The 23186-nt window shown below is 29.5% G+C and overlaps 3 protein-coding genes across 14 annotated transcripts in view; 2 read left to right on the forward strand and 1 right to left on the reverse strand.

Moving 5' to 3' along the window:
- LOC139511592 (uncharacterized) overlaps positions 1-12190 on the forward strand; it is a 63341-nt gene extending 51151 nt beyond the window's left edge. For 3 of the 12 annotated variants that reach the window (XR_011662053.1, XR_011662055.1, XR_011662054.1), the window contains one exon: positions 9523-12190. Coding sequence is in view for 6 of the 12 variants with exons in the window: in XM_071298451.1 (XP_071154552.1) it covers positions 9978-10076 (99 nt within the window). In the remaining 6 variants the exon portion in view is untranslated. The remainder of the gene's footprint in view (positions 1-9522) is intronic. The other 9 variants (XM_071298452.1, XM_071298458.1, XM_071298451.1 and 6 more) reach the window with 3 other exon arrangements.
- Positions 1584-8169, forward strand: LOC139510300 (protein starmaker-like). The gene is made up of 10 exons (XM_071296804.1): positions 1584-2112; positions 2514-2663; positions 3150-3238; positions 3669-3729; positions 4438-4485; positions 4911-5002; positions 6330-6375; positions 6914-7005; positions 7301-7343; positions 7853-8169. The coding sequence occupies exons 1-10, from the start codon at positions 1734-1736 to the stop codon at positions 8167-8169; spliced, it is 1317 nt and encodes a 438-aa protein (XP_071152905.1). The 5' UTR covers positions 1584-1733.
- A 2040-nt stretch (positions 12191-14230) lies between the features above and the next one.
- LOC139511594 (putative malate dehydrogenase 1B) lies at positions 14231-23177 on the reverse strand. Its single transcript, XM_071298461.1, has 6 exons — positions 23049-23177; positions 21986-22098; positions 18452-19547; positions 17838-17968; positions 16738-16894; positions 14231-14495 (listed from the first exon to the last, which is right to left on the reverse strand). Exons 1-6 carry the CDS (start codon positions 23068-23070, stop codon positions 14425-14427), a joined length of 1590 nt encoding a protein of 529 aa, XP_071154562.1. The 5' UTR covers positions 23071-23177; the 3' UTR covers positions 14231-14424.
- Positions 23178-23186: the final 9 nt, after the last annotated feature.

The raw sequence follows: 23186 nt of genomic DNA on the forward strand, positions 1-23186 counted from the left end.
GAATTGTATTATGATCTTATAATGCAGTGTAAATACATGTACATATCATTCACATGCATAAATCATTGTTTAAAGTTTTTTTTTTAATATATCATATAATTAATGAAACTTATTTATTATAAGTGAGTCTTATTTAGCAAATATTAAAAGGCTGAAAGCAAGTACACAAAAAAATGTATAGTTATTTTTGGAGTTCACTGCTCAAAATTATTTGAACAGAATTTAAGTCATCATAGAAATATTGCTTTCGTTATTTTTTATTAACTAAAGGAGGTTACTGTAAAGTCAACAACTGTATACATATTTATATATAACAGGCTAATATTTAAAGTTGGAATTATTTTTAATTATGGAATTGCATGTTTGGATTAATTCTTGTGCTTGAGATTCTTAATGTTTATTCTGTATTTCAATGTTCTGTGTGGCGCACAACACTTTCTATTGCAAATGAGAACATTTTTAAAAGAATGTACTGAGTGGTGCACAACACTTCTTCTTTAGTTTCAGAAAACCATCAACATACTGATGTTTACTTTCCGGCAACTATCTATACAAAATATATTGTATAGAAAGTGTTATTCGAGGCTGAAAACTTTATAATACAGATTAAAGCACAAGAAATTAGGAATTTTGAAATAATACCCTGTTATATATTTCTACATTTCTAAATGAAACATGACTGACTGTTGTAAGCTAATGTAAACTCATTTGTATTAGAATTACACTTAACTTCTATTATATTACATTTTACTGTAATATTACATTTTACTATATTACAAAATACTGTAATATTACAAAATACTGTAATATTACTTTTTACTATAATATTACATTAAGCTATAATACTACATTTTACTGTAATATTTGTGAAAATCATTATTTACCCTAACATCATTTCGATTCAAGATCAACTTTTAAAAAAGCTTTTATTTTCTCTTTGCAACTTTTAAAGAAAAACAATAAGTGTTACCTCTGTCTATTACTTATACATTATTTAAACTCCTTCATTTTCACACATCCTAAACCATGTAAATGCAGATGTAATTCAGTCCTTTTGTATTCATGAATTAATGAATATGCAACTTATCATCTGAGAATTTAAATTTTAATATAACGAAACAAGTGGTCAAATTAAAATGTACATTGAAATTTTCCTTTTCTTTTAATTTTTTTCTTCTAATTCCGTCTTGTCATAAGAAATACATTAACGTTTAAATTAGTTTATGTATTTATACAGCATGTTATATTTTTTTTTTAAATTCTTTCTGGCTCATGTTAACATGGGAAGGCATTATATTTGTCAAAATCTTTATACCAAGCATTGTAAGCCACATGTAAAATGTTTTTCAATTGTCTGAAACTAGTCATTATTATATGTAATTTTAAAATATGCATATTATGTAAATATTAAATTTTAGTAAAACTATTGATGTCTAAAAAAATTGATAAGTCAATTGGATGTTTTATCAAAGGGATTTGAGTATCAAATTCAATCAGTTTTTGATCTCAAAATGAATATTGACAGCTATTTTTCAAATTTTCATTCCTATTTCAAATTATTGAAATAAAATATTTCTAGTTAAATGTATTCTGTATATTGATGGTTTGCTTCTTTATACAGATCTGAAACTGAAGATATAATTGAAAAAACAAATAAACTAAAGCCTGGAAAAAATAAGCAACATTGTTCGGATGAGGAATTGTTTAACGCACTAAGGAGCAATGAAAGGAGGATGAAATCAAATGCCTTAAAACAAATTACTAAGCAGATTAAAAGACTTGCTGACCTTCAAACTATAGAATTGTCTGTGGTATTTTGTGTTAGAGACAACGTTCAAGAGAGACAACTCATAAAGTTTTGTGGGTCTGGGGAGTTTTTACAGAATTTAAAAGAAGGCAAACCTATTTTAGGCGTGGAAGAAATTAAGCGTTTATCAAAGACACAAGAAGGGTATTTGCCAAGGATAGAACATACTGTGCCCCTTCAAATGTTGACTCCCTCAAAGTTGTCATGTGGACCAGGCGTGTCAAAACAAATTGCAAGTAGACAAAAAGAGATGTTGGAGGCAACAAGTATTATAACTGAAGACCAGGATAATTCCTTTTCTATAGGTTTGTGTTTGAATTTAACCCAAGTTTTTTTTTCTCTATTTTTCCACTGCAAAAAAAGAAAAGAAAACCTAAATTTTTCAATAATCAAAATAAGTTCTTTTCATACTGCTAAATATCCAATAAAAAATTCCCCTAAATTGTATGGTTCATGATACATGAATATTTTTATACTGTTTTCATAGTAAATATTTTTGTGCAAATTTTATCTATTTTCGTCAGTGTTTGAACTTTTAACTTTTAAGGGATTGCGTACTAATGTCGAAAATTCATATTGTTAAATATGAGGTTTCCTGTAAAATCAATATTAATATGAATTTAACCTGATTTAATCTGAAAACATAATAAATTTTACAAGCAAATCCAAGTCTTTTATGCTAAAAGTTAAGATTTATACCATTTAGATTCACCAAGCACGAAATCACAACAATCTAGTAACAAGAAGGTAGACAATGTGGACCAACGAAAGCCAAAGAGGTCAAAGACAAAGACTAAAAAGGCCAGCTCTTCAAAAGATGAAAGGGGCCAAAGGACTAAAAGAAAGCTAATTGATGGTAAGAATCTTATTGGATTGATTAAATGGAAACTTTATATTATTTCATATACTGATTCTTAAACTGTGCATTTGGATTTTTTCGTCCATTTTTACGAGTTGTTTAACATTGATGTCTACTGGGTCTTACATTAAAAAAAATGTTTGACTTTATCAAAAGTTAAATTCTGGGAGTTTTAAAAATTGAAGAAATTTATACTATATATTCATATTTTAGTTTTTGGGTCCCATGTTCAAGTTTGTCCAAAAAGTCAAAAATAAAACTTTGTTTGATTTCATCAAAAATTAAACTCTTGGTAAGTTGGAGATCGCAAATCTATTTCGATTTTGAATAATGGACCACTAAGGTAAAAAGTTCAATATCACATTTTGTTAGTTCTTTGAACACATTCGTTTGTTGTCAGAAACCTATGCTGTTTCAAATGGTAAAGATCACAATCAAATTTTTGTTCAAATATGACACTACTTTTTTCTTATTTTTTTTCAGAAACAGATTCTTTGGAACAAAATGATAATCATTCAAATGAAAATTTCAACAAAAATGATGAAGATTATCATGACATATATATTGCAGAGGTAATGAAGAGTTTTTATTGTTATTACTTTTCTTTTCTTTGCAAGGAGTGGTGTTTTGGACCTGTTATAGAATTCTATGAAAATTTGAGTAAATTATAAAGCCGATTATTTTAGAAAGATTAAAATAGTGAAAATTCTTAAAGGTCATGGCAAAAATCAAATGTATTTCTGGCCATACTTTTACTTCTAATAAAGCCTGATTTTTTAAAAGCAAAAATTGCATTTTAAGGTATTTTCTGCTTATGTGTCAGTTTTTTGCATCTTAAACACTTTCTTGGTTAAAAATGTTTATTCTGAATATTGCTAGATCTTACACATTATCTGTTAAAAGTTATTTCTAACAAACGTATATGAATGTTCAAAACAGTAAAGTTTAACTTTTCAAAGTGATTCTATCAAATATGTTTTACTAATACATCTGTTTCTGCAGGTTGAAACACAAAATATATCTGTGGATAACGAGAAGGAGGAAGAAGAACAGATGCATTTAAGTAAGTTCCTTCAAAAAATGAATACCACTTTGATTGGTTTTAAAAACAAAACAGTTTAAATCCATTTCATTGCACTTTTCATAATAGTTTTAACACAGAATTGTTTTTGGGGGAAATAATATCTTATTTGTTTCATAATTTGTTTATGAAATATTCAATATAAATTGATTCATTCATCAAAGCAAATTTTAGACAAAAATCTTATATTATCTATCATATTCAACAACTTATATTTAATCAAAAGAATAGACCTCAGTGTATACCATAGCTTAGTGAATGTAGTGAAAATACCATATGTGAAGATTACTAGAAAGATAAATTGATTTGACAATTATCTGATTAATTTTTATAACTGTGGTTTTAACTACATCCTGGCATCTATCTTATTTTAGACACTCATGATAAGCTTAGGTTTTCACTTGCATTTAACTGAAAACCATGACCTTTTGATATATCTATAATACTTATTTCCTGCTTCTTTCATATAAAATGGGTGTCTCATCCCTACCTCTCAATACATATGTAGTAAGTGGACCCCCCAGGAAATGTATGTTTTGAAGATGGATTATTTGCTGAAAATAAGAGAAAACAAAACATAGACCTATATATATTTAAAGAAAGATACATTCCCCTTTTTCTATCTTCTGTTAAAACAAGAAATTTAATGACAATTAAATAGCCCGATTAATTTATAGTTTCTCTTCATAGGTGATACAGAAAGAGAAGATCAAGGAATGCCTATCATTAAGGCCCCAGGTACTATACTGGAATACTTTTGTTCTTTTTTTTCTTTTTTTTATAATGTATTGTAAAATTATTATGTTGAATTATGTATGCCCCATTATTTTACAGCTTGTTGTTCGTTGTGAGCCAAGGTTCCCTGTTGAAGGCCGTACATAGACCTATAATGGTTTACTTTTATAAATATTTCTTGACAAAAATTCTGTATAAAAAAACTATGATGTGTCAAACGTTTATTTACTAGTCAAATTCAGACCTGTATAAAGCTTGAATATAATGTGTCCATTTTTGCTATTCCTGTTCAGAGTTAAACCTTTGCATTTGTATTCAGCTGCGCTCGGCTAAGCAGTATATTAAAAAAAAACAGAAATAAAAGTAATATGGCTGAAAATGTATCTTCTTTAGAAATTACAAATATGCTTTGCTATTATCTTTAATAGAAAAAAAGAAGCGAAGAAATTCTAAAAATAAAGACCAAGAAGCTCCTTCAATTGTCCCAATTGACCATATTGCAACAGAAGACATCAATAGTGTAAGTATTTATATGAATTTAATGATCATCAAAGTTCTAACAGTAGTGTGCATTTTATTGTCTATTTCCATATCACTTTAAGACATAAGCCCAAATGTACAGCTACTTTGTACCTGTGGTCTTATCAGACATCATGTCAATGCCAATTACCCCAGACCATGTATCCTGCTGGTTTTGTTTATCTTAATTTCTGAACATCTAGTCACATGCATATCATTTTACTTAATAAATATTATTTTCAGCCTTTATTTTATAATACAGTTATTAATATATACAAATGATTTCTAGCAAATATTGATATAGGAAAAGAACTTTTAATTTAATGTGAAAGTTGGATATCAGAAGTTAATATGAAAAAAAAACAATCTATTAATAATTATATTAAATTTTTTGTTAATGTCAATACTGCAAAGGAATTAAGTTTTTATTAAATGATTTTTTTTTGCACAGTAGCAAATATTACACACTTTTCAAAAGAGAATGACATAATTATGATATTGTCAAGTAATATTGTACAGGGTGAAAAGAAAAGGACACGGATTAACGATTGACACATTGTAATGTTTCAGAGAAAAAAAGAGGGATTGTCATTTGGAGGTGTAATTAAAAAAAATATGTTTGGTAATCAAATTGATCTTTTGATACAATTCATTTTGACAAGAGATCTTGAAATGACACCAAAAGCTGCACCATCTTACTGTACTTATAAAATGACATACTTTCTCTGTGTTTGTACAAATTGAATTACAAAAAGTTTTATGATAAAAACAACTGAAAATTTAGTGGTTTATTAAGTCAACATCTGGTTATAATAATGGAACTGTAAAGAAAGTGTGACCACATAATTTATCTATAACAGATTACTGATAACATGCTGAGATAAATTTGTAGAAATATATTAGTAAATCTGGCTTATGTCTTAGAGTGAAATGTAAAAGTATACCCTTCAGGTAAAAACTTAGGCTTATAAAAAAAAATTTCTAGCCAAATGCGCTTTTGTCTGTACATGACTCATCAGTGACCATCTAATCAAAATAAATATAAGGCTTAAATAAAGTAGAATGTGGCAGTCAATTGTCACCAGCAAACTGATTTGATTAATAAAATTCTTTTTATCTTTTTATAATTTGAATACATTCCGGAGAAAAAAAAAGTTTCTCTAGTTCTTAGTAATTTATCCCTTTCCGCACCAATTGTATAAATAAATATAACTGTGGAGAGTGGATAAATATCCTATCGCAATCAATGCAGTGATAGAATATAAATATATATAAGGTAATTAATTTAATAGCTAAATATTTTGGTTCATTTTACTAATTCTTTGTAGGATAACACAAGAAACCAAATAAATGAAGATGTGACTGCAGAGGAAGGTAAGCAAATAAATAACCAGTATGTCAATCAGCTGATGATTTAGAATTAATAATTCAATCAGTTTTATATTTTTTACCCTCCAAATAATATAGTCTTCAGTCAACAAATGATAAAGACCATTGGGCTTGTATGTACTTTATATATACCCAATCAATCGTATGACACTTCAGATAAAACTGATAATGTTACAGATGATTATTTTCTCTCAAAAGTTGCTGACACATTAAAAATTCCTTCCCAGAATTGTAATCTTATTTCTGGCTTACATTTTCTGGCGTTTTAATAAGTTGAAATGTCAAAATAATGAGATTAATAGCATCAACCAATAGTGAATAGTTCAGTGAAAATACTGTTGTGCACTGAAACATGCCAAATGACAAGAAAAAATATAAAAAAATATTGAGTTATATTTGATAGAGTGTCACCTGTATTAAAAATCACTTAATTTTTTTTTAAATCAACAGATACTGAAGCAATTTAGCTGCAAAATGTAACGTCTTTAGAAATTAAAAATGTACTTTACTTCATTTTTAATAGCAAAAAAGAAACGAAGAAATACTAAAAAAAAAGATCAAAGAACTCTTTCCCATGACCATATAGACCAGGATGCATCACAAGACTTCCAAAATGTAAGTATTTATATGAACTTAATCATTAACAAAGAACACAAAGAACAGTAGCTTACATATTTCCAAATGTAGACTTTTCATAAGGTAAACTCTACATGTAAAGTGTTTTTACATTATTGTTAACCAGTTTATATAAATGAAGTCATAATGTTTGTATGTCCATATGCCTATTCCCTATTCTTATATTTTGTATATATTAAAATAAAATAGTTTGCATATCATAAGTGTTCTAGCATTTATATGTTATTTCTCCTTCCGATCAAATCAAATAATTTAATTTATTTATTCTTTGTAGGATTCAAATTCCCAATCAGATCACGATGTAACTGCAGAAAAAGGTAAGCACACATGTGTATTTAATGAATAACTATCAAAATATGTCATTTGATTGACCATTAAGACTAAACAGTTAAATCTAATTTCTTAAAAAAAATTTCTTTAAATAATAAATTCATTTTTTTTTTTATTAAACTGGTAAAAGATAAATTGCCATTCCCTAAAAAAAAAATGCTGACATTTTGGAAATTCCTAACCTTATTTCCTGTTTACAATTTTATTTTGTTAGATGCATATGTCAATATAATGAGTTAATCTAAGCATCAACAGCTGGTGAACACCACTTGCTAAAATAAAAAGATAATAAGATTGATGATACATTTATAAATGTGGTTTTTAAAACCCACTAAAACCCACTTCCTTATTATATTTTATCTGCTTTAAGATGCTTATGATTGATTAATGCTTATATTGATATAAATGCTCAATCATTATATAAACTAAAAGAAATTAAATTGAAAATGAATAAAGATGAAATATATATGAACTTGTTATAAATTTATTCTTCCAGATACAGAAAACACATGGGAGATAAACTCATATTATGCAGTTGCATTTGAGGATCGATGGTATCCCGGAGTGGTGACTGCCATCCAAGGAGACAACAAGGACTGGGCATCCATCAAATATATGCACCCTAGTGGTGAAAATTTTAAATGGCCCGGCAAAGAAGACTCTGCATTAGCACATATAAATGCAATGCTCTGCAGAGTCAATGTTAATATCTTGGCAAATGGTCGTTTATGGACAGTGTCCAATATTGGCAAAATTGATAATTTATACAAAAGTCAATCAGAACTACAAATTGTTGAAATTGATTATCAATAGACTATGTTGTTACTGTTTATAACATGCATCAAATTCTATTTAAAGATCATTTCAAAGTGAATTGTCCTTTATATATCAAAGAGAATAAAAAATATTTGTTAAAGTATTTAAACAGGGTGTTTTTGCTAGATTCAAAGAATTATCCAAGGAGACAAAATATTTTCCTCACCTAAAACACCTAAAATTCAATCAAAGCTTTTTGCTATTCATTATATCAAATTAAATCAAAAATAAAAACACATGTAATCTTTTCCATATTTTCCTTTGTATAAATTATCAATTTTGCCAATATTTGCCATAGTCAACAACATAACAGCCTTATAAAATAGGATGTATAATGCCATAAAGAGGTGGAAGATGAATTTCATTTTTTCATAACATGTACAGAACTTATTAGACCTAGTCTTCTTGTGAAGAATGTAATATATTTATTAATTAAATATAGCGTTAACAGCATAAGTGAAATGTATAATGTAATAATTGTAAACTGTGTGCGATTGGTGACTAACATTATAATGTAATATTTCAAGATATTTAAAATGATAATTTTATAGAGGAGGTATGTTGTAAAATCTCTATTATTTTCAGTGCTACATTATTGTATTGTTTTCCATCTATCATTTTGTTATTTATATGTTTTGTTTTTGTTTTTTTTTATTTAGAAACAATCCTATATTGTTTGGATTTTAAAACTTATAAAAATTCTTATTCTTATTCTCTGAGGGTTCAAGAGTCATAGGGTTTAATTTTGTATACAACACTTGTACATTTAACAAATAAATGACCAACCTTAAAACTTGTATTGGAATGAAAATGGAATTTTACAATAAGCAACATTTTTATTATCTAAGTAATAGCTTTAATCTATTACAGTATTGGTCCTTTAGATCAAACTAACAGCACTACCGTAATGAGATTCCAGTTCATTTTTTTCAATAGACAACTATTATATAAATTTAAAATGTACATTAGGAGATATGCAAGTAGAATAATTGTTTTAACTTTTAATTCCTACACAAGGTGAAGATTAAACTATATCTATCATTTGTTAGCTTTCAATGTTGAGTAAAAATGAACATAATAAATTCAATTTGATAATTTTGATATATTTGTTGTTGCTGTTTTACTGTTAAAATATATATATACTACACTATATGGAGAAACAAAAACAAACAAACCTAGAAACAAATTTGTTTTTCTGTAATGAAAAATTAATTTGTACCAACTAATGGGAGATAACCCCTACTTCCTTAAAATAAATGTTATATTACAGATTTGTGTAATATTACAGATTTGTGTAATATTACATTTTAATGTAATATTACAGTTTTCAGTAATTGCCTGGACTGTTAGGATGACTAGTTGAAGAAAGAAACTATTTTATAACCAAGGAGCATGCAATATATATCTATTTAAATTTTTTTTCACAAGTTGCAATTTTTAACTGTGAATTCATTATTTTTTGTTGGATACCAATTTTTGTGGGTTCAGGCAAACCACTAATTTAAATTTTCAACGAATTACAAATTTTCTGTAAGCTTGTATGTAACCATTAGCAAAAACCACAAAATCCAATTTCCACATTTTTCCTCAATCCACGAAAAATTGTTACCCAAGAAAAAAAAAGAAGTCACAGTATTTTATTATAAAAGAGGAAAACTAACTGAAAGAAAGATAATTTTGATGAGTTTTGAATGCTTTTATAGGAACTCTAAAAGAGTAATGATTGTTTATAAAATGGTTGGTATCTATATCAACTATGTTTAGTTTATATAATACAGTGAAGAAGGGTATACTGTTTGTTTCAGAGTGGACTTGCACATTCAATATCTGCCAGTATTCGTAATTTAAGATGGACTGCCAGGAAAAAAGCCAAGGCCCACCAAGCACAGATATTTAAAATGTGAACTATCAAAAAAACTTGTACATAAATTTTATTTTTATTACATTGCTGTTATTCATTTTTATGCAGATCATTTTCTGAACCTGTACTAATATTGTACTTTCAGACTGAATATTCTTACCATGTGTCACAAAAAGTTCGTAATTTACGGAAGAAATTTCGTCGCATAACAAAAGACGGAACAGAATTTTAGTTTGTATAATTGTTACGATTTTTATTACGTTTTGTATATACTCCAATTTATGGAAGAGTATGTGACAGGTGAATGAATTGAAGAATGGTGCTGACATTACAAGAAATTATCATCTACTTTCAGACAAGTTTTTCAAAGGCGGTATCCCACAGTGTGAGAAATATTCGTTGGAGGATTAAAAAACAGCAACAACAATTTGCATACAATTGAGAGAAGAATTAAATGTCATGTGTCTTTATTTTAAGTTTTATCAATTATGTATGATTTCATGTACTAGTAGTATATTTTATTTATAAGTAATATTGGTCAAAGACACATTATTTTCTATCAATCAAAGTACCTCTGCTTGTATTTGTCAGACATTGATTATTTATCACAAGGTATTCCTATACACTGGGTCGTGCTATAATCATGCATTCAGTGGTTTATTTACGAATAGTAAAATTATGTGGCAGGTGAAAAGGAAAAATTGAACTAACTACGCAGCAATGCTCAGCAATATACAGTACAGTAAATTTGATTGCTGTTCTAATGTTTTTATCTTATTATGAAATATCCATTAAATGTTTGTTATCATCATTAAGTGCTATAGTTTTAAGCAAGTTAAGATCAGTGGTTCAAAGGGAGACACATATTTTATTGTATTGATAAGGTTATACAAACATCTTCAATCATGCTGTATTTATAAATATCTATTTTAATCTTCTTCATACATCAACACATGGGCTAGTACTTGCTAGTACATAAAGAAAGAAAGGTAAAAAAACAGAATATAGATATGTGGTATGATTGCGAATGAGACAACCATCCATATAGACAAAAGGTAAAAAATGTGATCAAATACAGGTGACTGGACAAACCTATACTGCATAAAGTAAGCTGTAAAATTTGGATTTAAAAACAGGCACTTTGGCCTATATTGTATCTTCTTGGTGATACCTGTGAAAAATCACATACATGTCTAGATTCTTTTGTATAATAAATGAAATATATATCAAAAATAGCTTTAGTCTTTCTGAACATATATCTAATGATTTATTACACTTTAAAATGATATACCTAAAATCTGAAAGCATTGGGCATAGATTGTAAAAAGATCAATATGTATATTTTGTTTCTAGGTATAGACAGAAATAATGACATATTTCCAATTGTGAGGTCTATATCCTTACTTTAAAATACATGTTATGACAAATTTAAATCTTAAGATTTTATGCTTGGGATATCAAGATTATTAATTTTCTGTTGTGTAGGAAACAATAGATATAGGAAGATGTGGTGTGTGCCAATGAGACAACTCTCCATTCAAATAACAATTTATAAAAGTAAACCATTATAGGTCAATGTACAGCCTTCAACACGGAGCCTTGGCTCACACCAAGCTATAAAGGGCCCCAAAATTACTAGTGTAAAACCATTCAAAAGGGAAAACCAACAATTTTATGTATGGCTTTTAACATGGGTTTCTTCAAATCAAAATTTGTCTGGTAGGTTTTTTTTATCAATCAAAAACACACATGTTGAAACTATGAAAGTTAAATTTTGCAGAAAAGTTTTCACATATTGATTCTTTTGTATTAAAATCTGATAAAATGCAGAATATTTTTGTTTGTTTTTATTTATAATTATGTTCTACATTTTGAGATCAATTATTGATCTATCCAGGTCTATCAGACTATTGATCTATCTAGGTCTATCAGACTATTGATCTATCCAGGTCTATCAGACAAATGCTTCTGGAAGCTTCTATTGTATGCTTGGTTTATATTTGAATGCAAAGTAATGCATTAGTTATTGTTTTCATTGCATTCAAAATTGTCAAATGTATGACTTAATCATTTCTATGTTATTATTGTGCAAACATGTTTTATATTTAATAATAAAATGTTGACTTTTAAATCTGAATTAAATTATCTAAAACACTATTTTGATTTTATTTGATGACTTTAAGGTGTGTGAAGCATATTTGGTTTATTAGGCACCAACCTTGAATTTTTTTTTAGTTTCATATGGAAAAAGAAAAAATAATATATTATTGCTCATTCAATTCATTAATAATTAGGAGGGGGATGAATGTGGTGCTGACTTTCTAAAAACTCTAGTTGCTGTATGTTATTGAATAAAATGATTTTTTATTTAATAAGATAAAAAAAAAGTCTTTCGAAAAACCCCACTTTCATCCACACAAAAGATAAATTGTTGGTGCCATGTACTTACCTGGTCAGAGCTACATGTTTTTCAATGACTTCATGCTTCCAATTCATTAAGCATGTAGCTTCTTTTTACAATCACTTTTTGAAGCATGTTTGTTTTAATCCTGGCTTGAAAATTGGTATTTGCAGATGCTCCAATAATCATACAACATTGTAGAGGAACAGCAAAGACTGCTAGACTCTGAATCAGAATAATGTGTCTGGTAACATGTCTACAGACTTTTATCTAGTTAACTAGCATGTTCAAAATCCAGCACTGCGTGAAAGTTTAGTACAAAGAAGAGTTAATATTTATATCACATTATCATGGTCTCCTGAATATGCACTAACTTTGCCACTGGATGTTATCTTAGCACAATGTACTCCTCTGAATGATTTAAGGCTATACCATGTCTGTCTGGCCTGGATCGTCTGACCTTTCTAACTTCATTGTCATGTTTCATTGTTTAATGTTTAGTTTTCATAATTAGGTTTTGTTTCTTAGATACTACATGTATTTGTAATAGGTCAACTATATTTGGGATATAGAATTATAATTGTAAGGTGTACATGTCAGCCTGATTTTCATGGTTTATTGGTCAATGTTTATTTTAGATTAGGTAGTTTCTCAGATATCAACTATATTTGGGATATGGAATGATTGTAAGGTGTACAAGCTAAGCAATTCACCATAGAGCAAGTGAGATATTCCACCAGGTGCACTCTTATTTGAGATTTCATCTCCTCATATGTCATCTGAATATTTAAAAAAATTAGTAGGAAATAGGAATGTGACCTTGAACAGCACATCATTTTCCCCTAATATTAAGTATAACACTGTAGAGATTGTGTGAATTGTCTTTTGTCGCTCCAACAAACATGTAGAATTTCAGACCAAGGGTTGTCAATCCAGCAGTGTTGGTATAAACTTCTTGTACAAAGCTTAATATTTGAAAAGGAAGGAGGATTGGAAATTTCTTGTTTTGTACACATACAGCTTCAGTTCTGCAGTTTGGCATATATAAACAGATTAGGAGAAATGATATGTTAGCCAATGAGACAACTATCCTCCAGATACCAATGGAAAAGGATGTAAACCACAATCTGTAAGTGTACAGCCTTTAACAATGAGCAAAACCCAAAATATCAAGTTACCTATAAATGGCAGGAAAAATATGTAAAACAATTTAAAAGACTTATAAAAAGTTGCATGATGTATGCTAAAAACGAAAGATAGCAACCAACAACAACTGAGTTACAGTCTCCTGAATTATGTTTGTTTGCCTATACCACATAATCATGGTTCTTGTTTACTGTACAGCCTTTAACAAAGAACAAAACCCTGAATATAAAGTTACTTATAAATGTTAGGAAAAATATGTAAAAGAATTTGAAAGACTCTAAAAACAACAACAACTGATTTACAGTCTCCTGACAAGTGACTTATATGTCGGTTGGCCTTTACCTCATTACCATGGTTCCTCATAAACTACTGGGCTAAATTTAAACAAAGTTTGCTACAATCGTCTCCAATGACCTAGACTGTCAACCAACATGGATGACATGGCTAAAAATAGAATGTAGAGATAAAATGCAAGTTTTCTCTCTATTATCTTGAAAACAGCTATATATCAGACTTAAGAAACATGTCAAAATTTTGATTCATTTCAATCACTTTAAAGTTATATGCAATAGAAATTGTATACCAAAGAAATAAATGGAGGTGGTACATATTTGTTGTTGAGAATATATTCACTAAAATCATAAAAGTCATCATGGATCTACATTTTATTGTTTGTACATTTCAATAGATAAGACATATTTTGTGAAATGAGAAATAAATAAATATCACAGTGTAAATGTTTTCAATGTTGACGCACATAAGAAAATTCAGTCATTTCTTGATACAATAACATTGCACAAAGTCAACCAGTAGAATCCTTTGTATGATTGTTCATTATGATACATTAGGTTGATTCTGTTGTTGATCCAGTCTTTTCTTCCTCAATAGTGTCTAGCTTTGGATCAGTTTTCTCTCCTGGAAATAGAAAAATAGTATTAATTTTATTGTACCAGATGCACTTTGTGACAATAAATGTCTCTTCAGTGATCATGGTGATGCTCAAGGCCATACTGTGGATTCCTCATTATTCCTTAAATACAAATTTTCGTTGATTTTTCTGGGTATTAGAAGGTGAACCCTGAATTTAAATGTTCTACGAAGTACAAATTTCCTTTAGGTTTCTTTATAGATTTACTAAAACCTGTGAAAGCAGGTTTCCACAAAAATACAAAAAAAAACAATAAAGCCAAATTAAACCAGAGCATGAGCATGAGAATCAAAGTTATATACATAATTAAAAATAATTTCCCAAATTTTGTAATAGCAAATCTTTAACTCCAATATAGCTAGTTACAGGTGTTCTAAATTTTAATTAAAGAATACCAAAACAGAAGAAAACATTTTATCCCCGGCTTAGTAAATATGTAGGATTTTGATTGGTTAACGCACGTCGTTACAAAACCAATAGCCCCTGGGTGTTGCTAACCCATATCCCCGGACGTTGCTAACCATTATCCAGGGGAACTTCATGTAAGTTCCCCTTAGTTCCATGATTGCTCCTTGTGAAATATTGAATTCTGTAGATTATCCATGATGTTTGTAATTAAATATTTAATTCATTTTGTCCTATTATGCCGATCATTAACACCCATTTCATTAAATGCATCACTTGACTGCCACATTTTCAAGGAATGGGACTACTGACCTAGCTATGCAAATGACCCACTTTGACGTCACACCATCTATGACGTAACTCTCACAACATTGAGCGCCAAATTTGACTCAATTCATTTTCTCTGTCTCCGTATTAAAAACGTCTTATATTCGACTACCTGTAGGGTTCTACCAAAGGTAGTACCCTACACCCCGGAGAAACTATGTAAAATTTCAAATTTCAATAAAACTTTTTTAGATAATGAAAAAAACGTTGTTTTCACGTTACACTTTGTACCCGAATTTCCATAAAACTCGCCCGATTCGGACTAAGACAGGGGATAAATTCGTTATCTACGTTCATATCCATAGATATGGATATTTTAACACCCTTCAGTATCCTGTACACCCTGCGGCTACGCCTCATGGTGTACTTGGGTACTTCAGGGTGTTAAAATATCCATATCTACGGATATGAACGTAGATAACTTATAATATTCTCTCTATTAAAATTTTTTATAGTTTCAAAAGACATATTTTATACATCTATCATTAAATAATGGTAACAAACAACTACAAAATTCAAAATTACAGATTCTTTGTTTGAAAACTTGATGTTAACAAAGTTCTGTAATTCATTTTTTTCAACCATCCTTTAAATAGGTTTTCCACCACATACATGTTTACATTTTATATAAACTTTATTTCTCACACTGAATTATTATTTTTTTAGATAAACATTTATTTTCTAGACAACCACTATTGAATATTAACTTGTTTAAGTATGTGTATTAAGAAATTATAGTAAGTTAAGAACACCTTCTGGTTAAACACATCATGAAACATGCAGATCATTTATACAACACCTTGTTTTTACCTACCGCTTGGATTTAGCGTTGGTCGGTCCTGTGAAACATAATTACTATAATTTATATTTGATTTGTCACTTAACATGGAAAATGGTAAACAAACAGAATAATACATGTATTTTTGTCTTATTTACTCCTCAAAGCTGACCATTTCAGGATACAGGGGGAATTAAATTTAAATGAACATATTTTTGCCATTTTGGAATTCATTGCTTGAGTAGATAATATAACTTACACCTGCCATTAACAAGGTTTAACATAGACCTGTTCAAGAATTATAAGCATTGGATGCAAATTTTTAAGACCCTAGAAAGCTGACCACCAATAAAATTTAAAAAAACTTTTTACTGGTTACTGTATATAAATAACCTTAATTATAATTTTTACAAAAGTTAAAATAAAATGCAACCACCATATTTGATTTTATCTTTAGAAAATAAAAACAAAATATTTAAAGCTTTAAAGGAACACTATTTGAAAGTTTCAGGGTTATATGTAAGTGTAATGGTAACCAATTCCCCTCCACCAGATAGGGGTAATATGTTAATTTAAAACATGTAATTTTACATGTCATATAGTATGCCAATTCTCAAATTATCTAGCATAACTTGTGGACATGATTTGTGAGTCTACGGTAAATAAATTTCGACTTTCGCTGAAACATTAAATGCCATATAATATTCTATAAATAATACCTTCAGAATCATCCTGTTTTTCTCCCTCACTACTTTCTGTCTTTTCTGACTTTTCCTGTTGTTGTTCTTCATCTTTAGGATCTATAATTGTCACTTTAGATTCTGTAGGAGGGGGAGTTGGAGGAGGAAATAAGACATCCTTCTCAGATTGAATATCCTATAAAACAGGGGAGATAATTAGATCAATTCATACATAATAGTGTTAAATTGTAGATAGTAAGTGCACATACAGGCTTATTCTCTTTATCTACTAAGATTATCAAATATACATGTTTCACAACTTGTCTAGACTTAGACCAATTTATTGCTTGACATCTGATATACAACATAATTATATAAAAACAAGAATATGTGGTATGATTGCCAATGAGAAAACTATCCACCTAAGAGACATGTACATTGTATATATATACATATATTGACATCTCTGTAATGTTCATGATTGCATGATGACCTTGAGATGTGTTTTATTTGTATTTTAAGTCCTCTACCAGAAGTCAAAGGGGACCTAAGGTTTGCAATCCGTCTGTTTGTGAAAAATTAACTCAAATAATCAGTTTTCCACACTTTTTTCATCGTGCTTGTTACAGACTAAGTTTGTTTTGTTTCGGTCTGTTGATTTTGTGCAGATATGGTCATTGGACGTAGAAAATACACTTAAAATTGAATAATCAGTTTTTCACACTTTTTTATGTCATGCTTGAAGATATTGATTTGATATTTGTTATATAGTTTACACCATGACAACTTTGACAAGTTATAGATAAAGGTAGCATTTTGTTCCAATACAATTAATTTTGAACCGTTATGGGGTCTATGTATTGCCATGCAATACTCTCAAAATGCCTTTTTTATCCTTGTTTTAAATTCATACATATATTTGAACATGTTAAACATAAAACACTGTTTTAGATGTATAATAATCTTTTCTATAAATTGTTGTTTTTTTATTTATAAATCAGATGTAAAATAATTACTCTCCTGGTGATGTCTTTCATTTTTGAATAGCTAAGGTGGCAAAACTCAAATTAAAAAAGTAAAGAATTGAATCAGACTGAATATCCTATAAAACAGGGGAGATCATTTTCAAATTTCTTTACCTGCAGTGTAGCACTTATTGCGGTCTTCATTTCTTCAGACAGCTCAATATCTTGCACAACATTCCAATATCCTTTAGAAACCATTGTGACAGGGAACGAGAATACAATGCCATCAGGAATATTATACCAACCTAAATGCATACATAAAATTGTTAATATTCAATACAATTACATACATTTTTCTTAAATGTCTACACTTTCTTAATAACTTTTCCAACATTTTGCATTAATTTTATATTTAATCATATTCTTGTACTTTGTACACTGTCCCTTTCTCTTGCTTCTTAGTAAACCAGAAAATATATACATTATATGCAGTGCATTCATTTATATTTCATGATTTACTTCCCCTTATATACCAAAGTTTATATTAAATTTTGATTCAATCAATGTAAAAAAATATAACAATAACTAAGAAAAACAGAATACAATCAAACAAATTCCTTATTTCCACAAATAAATTGCATTTCTTCATCAAATTTGCTAATTCCAGTAAAATTCTGTTCATGTATGTAAAATGTAGTAATTTGGTGATGGATAGTTGTCTCATTGACAATCATAATATATATCTCTTTATCTTTGGATTAATCATATGCAGGAGTTTTAATACAAACCTTCAGAACAAACAGCCAGTGAGAACATTTGTCCAGCAGGAGACCCATTCCACCAATGTTCCAGCATGCTAGTGATTGCACCACCAGCTGACATAGATGGTGTATGTTTAAGATTTTCTGTCATTTTTTCATGTCTTGTTTTGACCAGCTCAATGTAGTCTTTATCCATCCAAGGTTTGTCCCATACCATTTCAGGAGCAGGGAGTGAAAAGCTTGGTGGTCCCCAGATAGCGCCATCATATCCATGGACACGACTTCTTGCTAGATCTACATAATGTTCCCCATTCACATTCCCCCAAACTATCAAGTCAACAACACCACTTGTGTTGACCTTTAACCTTTCTGCAACAACAGCTTTTGCATTGTTTTCAATTCTTCTAGACAGGCCAACAAAATTTTGTCTTGGAATATTTGGAGCATTTTGAATCATCATGTAAGTGTTCATATTGACCGGTCCATTTCCTGTGAGAAGAACTTTAACATTTTTTAAAGCTGCATCATTTATAACTTTGGCATAAGCACTAAAATGTGAAGAATTCCTTTTGATCCATGCTGACTTGTCTTCTTCTGGATTCTGTATGAGGTCGTCTAACAATACAATTGCACTGCAATTCTTAAAAGCCTCCTTAGTGTCTGAAGTTACAGAAACTTCTCTGAGTAAACCATGTGCAAGATCCTCTGCTTCCATTTTTAAACCTTCTAACTCTTCCAGTTTATCATTTGTATCCAGTAAATGAAGAGCTATTTCTGTTTGTTTGCCAAATACATCTCCTTGACCAATTGAATTTATAATTGCATAACATACTGGACTTGTTGCACATGTGATACACACATGTATGGGACTGCTTCTGGCTTTAAATTCTGCTTCCTCTTTCACAATATCAATTTTATATTGTTTATTTTCTTTCGAAATCAAATTCATATCATTACTAACTTGATCTGATTGGATACCATAGTAACCGAATGCATATTCCTGAAATTCATTGGCTCCACCAATCAAAACACCTTTGCCACCTCGATCAACCAATTCCCTCCATACTATTGGTGACTTCATATGTTGCCATCCTCTTTCATTGCATGTATTTTTCAACCATTTCTAAAAACAATAATTAAATATAATACAGAAAATCAATAGTGTTAATGACCTTCCATACATGTATACAGCTATTTAAATCTATTCTGATATCTGAAGTCATCTGGAGTGAATAGTGTTGACAATATTACAATCAGTTTGTCATAATCAAAAATAAAAAATAAAAAATCCAACTACTTTTCCCATGTAAAATACGAAATTTATTTTTTGTCAAATATATTCTGGTCAGAATAAAAACTTTCTAGTCTTGGCATTAGACTTGTGGCTCCCAGTGCAGATGTTCTTCTAAAAAAAATTATACATTTTTGTATTTCACATTTGCACAAGTTTGAGTGCAATCTTACTTACTTCTAGGGGTGTTTAACAACACATGAGGGTCTTATACAATGTCTGTATAATAGACACACAAAATGACATACAAAATCCAGCTCAAGCATACATTTGTACATTAATTTTTATAAAAAGTTCAAAATTTAAAGTGGTGCAGAGTCAATAGGAATGCGTTTCATTTTCCTGCTCTGGTACTTCAAGATATATTTTGATAGAAATGCATTATAGTGCCTAACAAGATTTTGTGAGGTAGACGAAATTGACTTTAAAACGATCGTATTGACTTTTGATGTGCAGAAATAGGCAGATCGGACATATTTTAACTTTAGTTACTTACTTCTTAAGTTTGGGATTAATTGTAATCAACATATTCCAATGAGACTGAAAAATGCTTTTTTTTATTATGATAAATAATAATTTTACCTGCCGTAGTCGTGCGTAAAATATATTTCGGTATTTCTCTTACGAAAATGACTTGTTTAATGGAACAAAACGTATTATTTGTAAACTTTCTCTTTACTCCTCACAATAGGCTTTTAAAAAATAACCTTTCCAACTGTATATTCCGAAAATTTTGTGAAAATCGAATAAGTGGCAATTCTTACCTTTCATACCTTAACTTTCATTGATAAAACATAATATTGACTCGTCCAGTGTCCAGTTTGAAGGTCATTTTAGTTACCGGTCACATTCATGCACGTTCTAATTAATCAATAGTCATGTATGAAAAGCATAAACAAGTTTGAAGGTAAACTATAATAACAACTTAATCCAATCAAATTGCCTACGATTCAATAACAATGACCAGTCCACATCATAAAAATGTATAGGGGTAAACTGGGTAGGGAGAAAATGTCAGATATATTAAGTTCACTATTTTGCAATAACGAGTAAAAATTTGTTAACCAATAGATTTGTTATAATTTCATAATCATGTCGTTATGTATTGGTATAGTTTTTGGATCTTTCATTAGCGTATTTAAGGCTGTAGAAAGTTTGGCCTTCAAAAGTCAACATAATCATTGACTTTGTAAAGAAAATTCGCCTTTTTAAAACATTGCATGTTTCACAAATAATACGCGACAACAAAGCAAAATCATTTCTTAAAACACTGCAAAAAAAATAATTCTGATTGATGCAGTGGTATTGTCATAAATTGCACTGGAGTGAACAGTGGTACATCAAACGTCGAATTCCCTCACACAATGTTATCACACACTATAAAAATTAACAATTAAGGGGAACTAACTCTGTAATTTGCTATCATTCTAACCAAAAGTTATCTTGGCTTGAGATTTCAAATTGCCAAGCAAGCAGAAAATTTTGAAGACCTACCATTTCTTATAATCCGGATGAGAGAAAATTTAAAATAAGATTGTTAGATCAGCAGGTTGTGAAATTCTTCTAAAATGTCTGATTCATTTAAAGACTAGATTGTTTGAAAATCTTTGAATATACACGTAGGGTTCAAAGTTCATTACTTGGATTGGTGGAATATGTCAATGAATAATTTGAATTTAATCACCAAAATGTTTTAGTACATGTTTGACATTTACTTACAAATTTTTGTTTCTTCCTTTTGTTTAACTCAGTTGTTGCTGATTGTTGGTGTGTTACATATATTTGTTTTTATTCATTTTTTTGTACATTAATTGGGCTGTTAGTTTTCTTGTTTGAATTGTTCTACATTTGTAATTTCAGTGCCTTTTATAGCTGCTATGTGGTATGAGTTTTGCTCTATGTTTGAGGCCATACAGTGACCTATAGTTCTTAATTTCTGTGTCATTCTGTCTCTTGTGAAGAGTTGTCTCATTTAATTGGCAATCATATTTAAACAGATCTGCTTTTTTATACTATAGTAACTTGTACCAGATAGATTACAATATCAGGGAAATATGCTGGTTTTTAGATTTTTTTCAAACGAACCTTTCAATATCAATAGTACATGTTTATGATTATGTTATTTAAATATAAAAAAATTCAGGTAGAATGTGTTGATGCAATAAATCAATATATTGTGAAAAATAATTTAATCTCTGTCTGGTGTACTGTACTGTCTGTACTGTGATGATGTACATTGCTGTACATGTACTTAAATTATAAATATTTACCTCCCAGTCATCAGGCTGTTGAACAATCTTGTGGAGTTGAAAGTTTGGAAGATTTCTAGCAAGTTTATCTCCTAATAGTTCTGCCCTTGCATAATAAGGACACTCAGATTTTCCTACAAAAAAAATCTGCAATAAACTAAATATAACATTGCTACTATTTGTACTGTCTAACTATTTTTTTTTACCATGTTTTCTTTGTTCAAATTCTGTTGGAAGCATAAATATCTTTTTCAGCAAGAAACAGCATTTGTTTTGAATTTGTGAGATAAACTTAAACATGCAAATTTTCGTATTAGTACATCATGTATACACTTTATCACTATTTGTCCACCATAACTGGATATCACACAGGTTCCCGTAAAATTTTGATGTCATAAAACAAATTATCTGACGCCACAATGGAAAAGTGATTGTTGTATGTACATGTATGTAAATATCAATCTGCATGAATGACGCCACCAAATAATCAGTTCTTTAACTGTGATATCATGAAATAGCATTATAAGTGTGACAAAGAAAAGTATGGCACAGTGCACCAATACACCTTATTGCTAATCCCGGCTAACCACTTGAACTTTTAACGCATACAACAATCACTTTTCCATTGTGGCGTCAGATATTTTGTTTTATGATGTCAAAATTTTAGGGGAACCTGTGTGATTTTCAGTAATGGCAGACAAATAGTGATAAGGTGTATTCAAAGGTGGTCTATTCAGTTTGCGGCATTGCAGACAAAGTAATTTCTCTGTCAGACTAAGATTTTGGTTCTCCATGGGTTATTCACAATGTAGAGACCCTAGTAGTGTAATCATATTATATTTATGTATTGGTAATTTCTACTGTCCTCAGAGAATACATCAACTTCTTTTACTCAACTTTTTCTCAAGTGCCTTGAAGTGGTTCCTGGACTTTCGGGTTAGTGTTGTTTTGTTTTAGTGTAATTCATGACTACAAAATGTAGTCCACATCTCTTCGCTACTGAATATCCATATTTTCAATTGTTTTTCGACCTATTATTATATCTATATAATTAATAAAATGAGTATTTATTTATTAACATTACCTGCAATTACGATCTTCGCCATCTTGTTTATGGTTGCCAGGTGATTCTTCGGAATTTTATATTTTCGTCAATCTCTACGAAAAGAACCTACTTTCGGATTCATTCGGTTGTTTCGGACCTTTTCGTAAGCTGACAAAG

The sequence above is a fragment of the Mytilus edulis genome, chromosome 2 (assembly GCF_963676685.1).
Source record: "Mytilus edulis chromosome 2, xbMytEdul2.2, whole genome shotgun sequence".
Lineage (NCBI taxonomy): Eukaryota > Metazoa > Mollusca > Bivalvia > Mytilida > Mytilidae > Mytilus > Mytilus edulis.

Bases quoted from the DNA above. Each gene is read 5' to 3' on its own strand.
- LOC139510300 (XM_071296804.1), top strand. From the start codon at position 1,734: ATGAAATCAAATGCCTTAAAACAAATTACTAAGCAGATTAAAAGACTT. The intron at 2,664-3,149 runs GTAAGAATCTTA...ATTTTTTTTCAG, and splicing joins TAAAAGAAAGCTAATTGATG to AAACAGATTCTTTGGAACAA. The intron at 6,376-6,913 runs GTAAGCAAATAA...CATTTTTAATAG, and splicing joins AGATGTGACTGCAGAGGAAG to CAAAAAAGAAACGAAGAAAT.
- LOC139511594 (XM_071298461.1), bottom strand. From the start codon at position 23,070: ATGGCGAAGATCGTAATTGCAG. The intron at 22,099-23,048 runs GTAATGTTAATA...TTTTTTTTGTAG, and splicing joins GGCGAAGATCGTAATTGCAG to GAAAATCTGAGTGTCCTTAT. The intron at 17,969-18,451 runs GTTTGTATTAAA...GTATGCATTTAG, and splicing joins ACTGGCTGTTTGTTCTGAAG to GTTGGTATAATATTCCTGAT.